This window comes from Cryptotermes secundus, unplaced genomic scaffold (genome assembly GCF_002891405.2).
Source record: "Cryptotermes secundus unplaced genomic scaffold, Csec_1.0 scaffold3769, whole genome shotgun sequence".
NCBI lineage: Eukaryota > Metazoa > Arthropoda > Insecta > Blattodea > Kalotermitidae > Cryptotermes > Cryptotermes secundus.
Genome location: NW_019721090.1, coordinates 25,845 through 30,291, shown reverse-complemented (window position 1 = coordinate 30,291; position 4,447 = coordinate 25,845). Strand labels below are relative to the sequence as shown.

General features: G+C 37.6%; 1 protein-coding gene across 1 annotated transcript; it reads left to right on the top strand.

Moving 5' to 3' along the window:
• The first annotated feature begins 1,777 nt into the window (after positions 1 to 1,777).
• On the top strand, positions 1,778 to 3,001 carry LOC111875381 (chromobox protein homolog 1). The gene is made up of 2 exons (XM_023871596.2): positions 1,778 to 1,900; positions 2,098 to 3,001. The coding sequence occupies exon 2, from the start codon at positions 2,106 to 2,108 to the stop codon at positions 2,640 to 2,642; it is 537 nt and encodes a 178-aa protein (XP_023727364.1). The 5' UTR covers positions 1,778 to 1,900; positions 2,098 to 2,105; the 3' UTR covers positions 2,643 to 3,001.
• Positions 3,002 to 4,447: the final 1,446 nt, after the last annotated feature.

Below are 4,447 nucleotides of genomic sequence, written 5' to 3'. Positions count from 1 at the left end.
GATCAACACGTGGCGGTCGCAGTTTCTTCACCAAAAAGAAATTCTATTCCATTTTTGTACAATTCTAACTTTCATGATTTAATCTTTGGTTTCTAATTTTAACCTTTATATTTTAATTTTAAATTTTATCATCTAAGCATTTTCAATTTTGACCAAAAAGACTCAATTTGTGAATTTATGCATTTAAATAATTTCAAGACATAATAAGGATCCTTTTTGAAGAATTAGATAAAAATTAATTGCATATTCAATAGCTGAAGTTTGAGCATTTTATGCCTGATGATGGCCCGGTATAAGGGTCGAAACATGTTGCGTTTACAAAATCAAATATAAACAAATGTTGATACAGTAGTGTCTTCTTTGTCTTTTAAAATACAGAATATTGTTGTGTAGATGGCATAGCTTTTATACGTAGGTCCTACCGAAAGACATGAGCAACTTTTTTTTTGCACGCAACCGGGGAATAGCAGACGAAAGAGAGTACGGTGGTGGGTGGAACCAGCTGTTGTGTTAACCTTGAGTGCCTTGTGACGTCAATAGCTTTCATCACGTGACCAGTATCACTCCTAGCAAAATGGCCGACAACGAATGTCGTTTCGCCAGCGGGCTGTCATCGAATTTCTTGTGTGAGAGGAAATCCCTGCTGCAGAAATTCACCAGACTTTAGCGAACTTATGGAAGTGTGTGCATGAGTGCGAGCAGTGTTCGATGACGGGTGAACATTTTAAAGATGGGAACACCAGCATCGAAGATGAGCCTCGGAGCGATCGTCCTCGAACAGCCTCAACTGAATGCAACAAGGAAAGAGTGGATGAGATCATTCAAGATGACAGGCGTGTGACTGTGGACACAATAGCCCGAAAACTTGGAATAGGGCACAGTGCAGTACAGGAGATAATTGAAAGCTTGGGCTATAGGAAAGTTTGTGCTCGTTGGGTCCCGCGGTTATTGACCGAAGACCACAAAGGTCAGCGGAAAGCCATCACCTCAGAACTGCTACAGAGTTATCGACACGAAGGCGATGATTTTTTTCTTTGTATTGTGACAGGTGACGAAAGCTGGTTTCACCATTTTGAGCCTGAAACGAAACGGCAGAGTATGGAATGGCACCATTTGCATTCTTCATAAAAAAAAAAAGAAGTCAAAGACAGTGCCATCAGCTGCGAAGGTGATGGGCACATGCTTCTGGGAAGAATAGGGGTTTATTCTGGCCGAATTCCTGGAACCTGGGCAAACCATCAATGCTGCTCGTTATGTCCAGACGCTGCACAAGCTCCTTCGTGCATTGCGCGATAAACGTCCGGGACGAAACATCATCATCCTGCATGACAACGCCCGTCCCCACGCCGCTCGCCTCACATTGGAAGCAATTGCAAGGATGGGGTGGGAAGTTCTTCCACGCCCCTCCTATAGCCCAGATCTGGCACCCTCCGACTACCATCTTTTCGGATTTGTGAAGGATCAGATGCGTGGACAACGTTTTGAGACGAGGGAGGCAATTCAGAAAGTAGTGTGTCTGTCTTTGGATGGCTGGAGCGGAATTTTACAGAAGGCGAATTTTCAAACTCCCAGAACGCTGGGAGAAATGTGTACAAAGACGTGGCGATTATGTGGGAAAATAAAGAAAGGTCTGTAGATTGAGGTGGTGTATTTGGTTTGTCAATAATAAAGCATATTACTTTACAAAAAAATTGCTGCTCATGACTTTCAGTACGAACCTCGTATGTTCTTAGTAATCCGTGGAATGTAGGTTAGCTGGATGTGAGCACCGTGAGTAAATTACTCCGTGCTTGACACAGCCTCCCTCTAAAACGGTGGAAAGTTTAGGTATGAGTGGAGGTTAGAACAATCAGAGTGAATTTATTTTAATTAAAGGAACTAGTACGAATTATTGTTATTTGTAAGTAGTGACAATTATATTTTCTTATGTGTATTATTCGTTTGTTTGAGTATAGATTGCGTCTTCTCTTTGCATATTCGTCAATTTAAGTGGGCGTTAGAATTTCAGAAGTCGCGCTCGGAGGCTGTTCGTGGTGTTTGGCCTTTGTGATTTGAAACTTTAGCTGTGTTGGAAAGTTGACTTCTTATTTGTTATAGGTTTAAACATGAGCAAGAAGTCAGACAAAGAAAATTCATCTACAGATGGGGAAGAAGAATTTTCAGTTGAAAAGGTTCTCGATCGGCGCGTGAGAAATGGCAAAGTGGAATACTTTTTGAAATGGAAAGGATACTCCAACGAAGACAATACCTGGGAACCGGAGGAGAATCTGGATTGTCCAGACCTCATTTCAAAATTCGAAGAGAACAGGAAAAAGAAGGAACAAGCAAAGAAAGACGAAAAAAAGAGGAAGCCTAATAGTTCCCCAGAAGATAAGAAGCCTGCTAAGAAGAAACAAAGTGATGAAGATAAGAAGCCTCAAGGTTTTGACAGAGGATTGGAAGCCGAACGTATTATAGGAGCTACAGACTCGAGTGGAGAGCTGATGTTCCTTATGAAGTGGAAGGGAACAGATGAAGCAGATTTGGTTCCAGCCAGGAAGGCCAATGTCCGTTGCCCCCAAATTGTTATCCAGTTCTATGAGGAGCGTCTTACATGGCATAGCCCCACGCATGATGATGAAGGAAAGGGTGATGCAGAGTAAAATGATTTTCACCCTGCATTTATTGGGTGCATAGTGTCAGACATTTACAAATGGTTTTAAAATTTTGAATGATAGTGTATGATGATAGTAAAGGCAATTAAAAATTTAACACATTTTGTGCACAGTGACTATTGACAGATATGCACATGTTTTTTAATTTTATGATAAAATTGATAGGCATGTAATTCAGAAAGCGGTGTCTAAGAATGGGGTTATTTGCAAAGGTCTGTGAAATTGATCATGTGGCATGTTATAGTGTGTTGTATAATTCTGTAACATTTTGATTTGAATATGTATGTTGTATTCTTCAGGTGTAGTAATAAATTATTGTAAGATGGTGTGGCACCAATGTTTTGGGGAAATATTTTTTTGTCATCTCTTTCTTATATGGACAGTAGTAGGGTATATATGAAGATGTTTCATTGTCGTGTTTTTGAATTTCGTGATGCACATGTATGGAAGAATATGAATATATGGATTTTAGAGCTAATGATAGTTCAGCAGACAGTATCATCAGTTACAGTATTATATAAAGTTGGGATTTCATTTCATAATTTTGTTTGACATATTCATTAGGGATAATAGTGTTTAAAGTCAGTTCAGTTCCAGCATCCTTAATTTTGGTCTTTCTTTCTTTTTTGTTTGTGCTGCCTTTTAGCTGGGAGAAGGTTAATTTCTTGTAGAGTGAACTTTCATCCATCCTTCTGATATGCCCTAGACACTTCAGTTTATTAATTTTTATTGATTGAACTATGTTTGGTTCTTTGAATAATTTATATAATTCATAATATTTTATTCTCCATACTCCATTTATATAGCTTGGGCCATAGAATTTTCACTTTAGTTTCATTTACTTTAGTGAGTGTACAGCTCTCACTACCATAAGTACAACAGGTTTTGTATATTTAAACTTTGTACCTTAGAAGTTTTCATCCAAGTAAATTCTGCATTCCATAATAGCATTTATTTCCCATAGTTATTCTGTGATTAATTTCCACATTAATATTGTTATCAATTGAATTCAATTCAATTTTATTTCATCCATGAATCATCATACATGATATGGGACAAGTCAAAGATTAATATTAATACTAATACTAAATGGTAATAAGAATATAATAATACAGAAATAGTGTGCCAAATTATAATAAATGATAATGATAATAATAATAATATAGTAATACAGAGATAATAAAATGACAGTATAATTAGTCTTGAAAACAGTTTCTGTGATCTTAAATCCTCCATATGTCCTATTGTACCTTTACTGGTGGTAATGCCTATGGAGATTTGATGGAATGAGGTGACAGTCACAGGTGACTGGACCCAAGATATTGAAACACATTTACTTTTCTATATTTTTGCTGTCTATTATAATATGCTTCTCTTTAGTTTTATTATTGCTAACTTCCATAAATTTAGTTTTCTCTTGATCACTGGTTTACCACATTTGTTCCACTGCTTTCTTGAGCTTTATATATTCTTCTTTGACTGTTCTTTCATATCTACCAATAATATCAGCATATGCTAATATCTGTAGAGATTTATTGAGTGTGGTACCTCTTCTATCCAGACTGGTCTCTCTTATAACCTTCTCTAGGGCTAGATTAAACAAAAGGCACAACAGGGCATCTCCTTGTATGAGCCCTTTCTTGGTCACAAAGAATTCCATTAAAAGTTTTAACTCTGCATCTTACAGTTTTAATATTAAGCTCCACTAGACATCTAAGTTTTCTAGGGACCTGAAGTTCCTCCATAGCCTTGAAGAGCCCAGCTCTTATTAATGCTTTTATATGCAGCTTTAA

What these genes read in the sequence shown, in the direction of transcription:
- LOC111875381 (XM_023871596.2), top strand. Translation starts at nt 2,106, where the DNA reads ATGAGCAAGAAGTCAGACAAAGAAAATTCATCTACAGATGGGGAAGAA.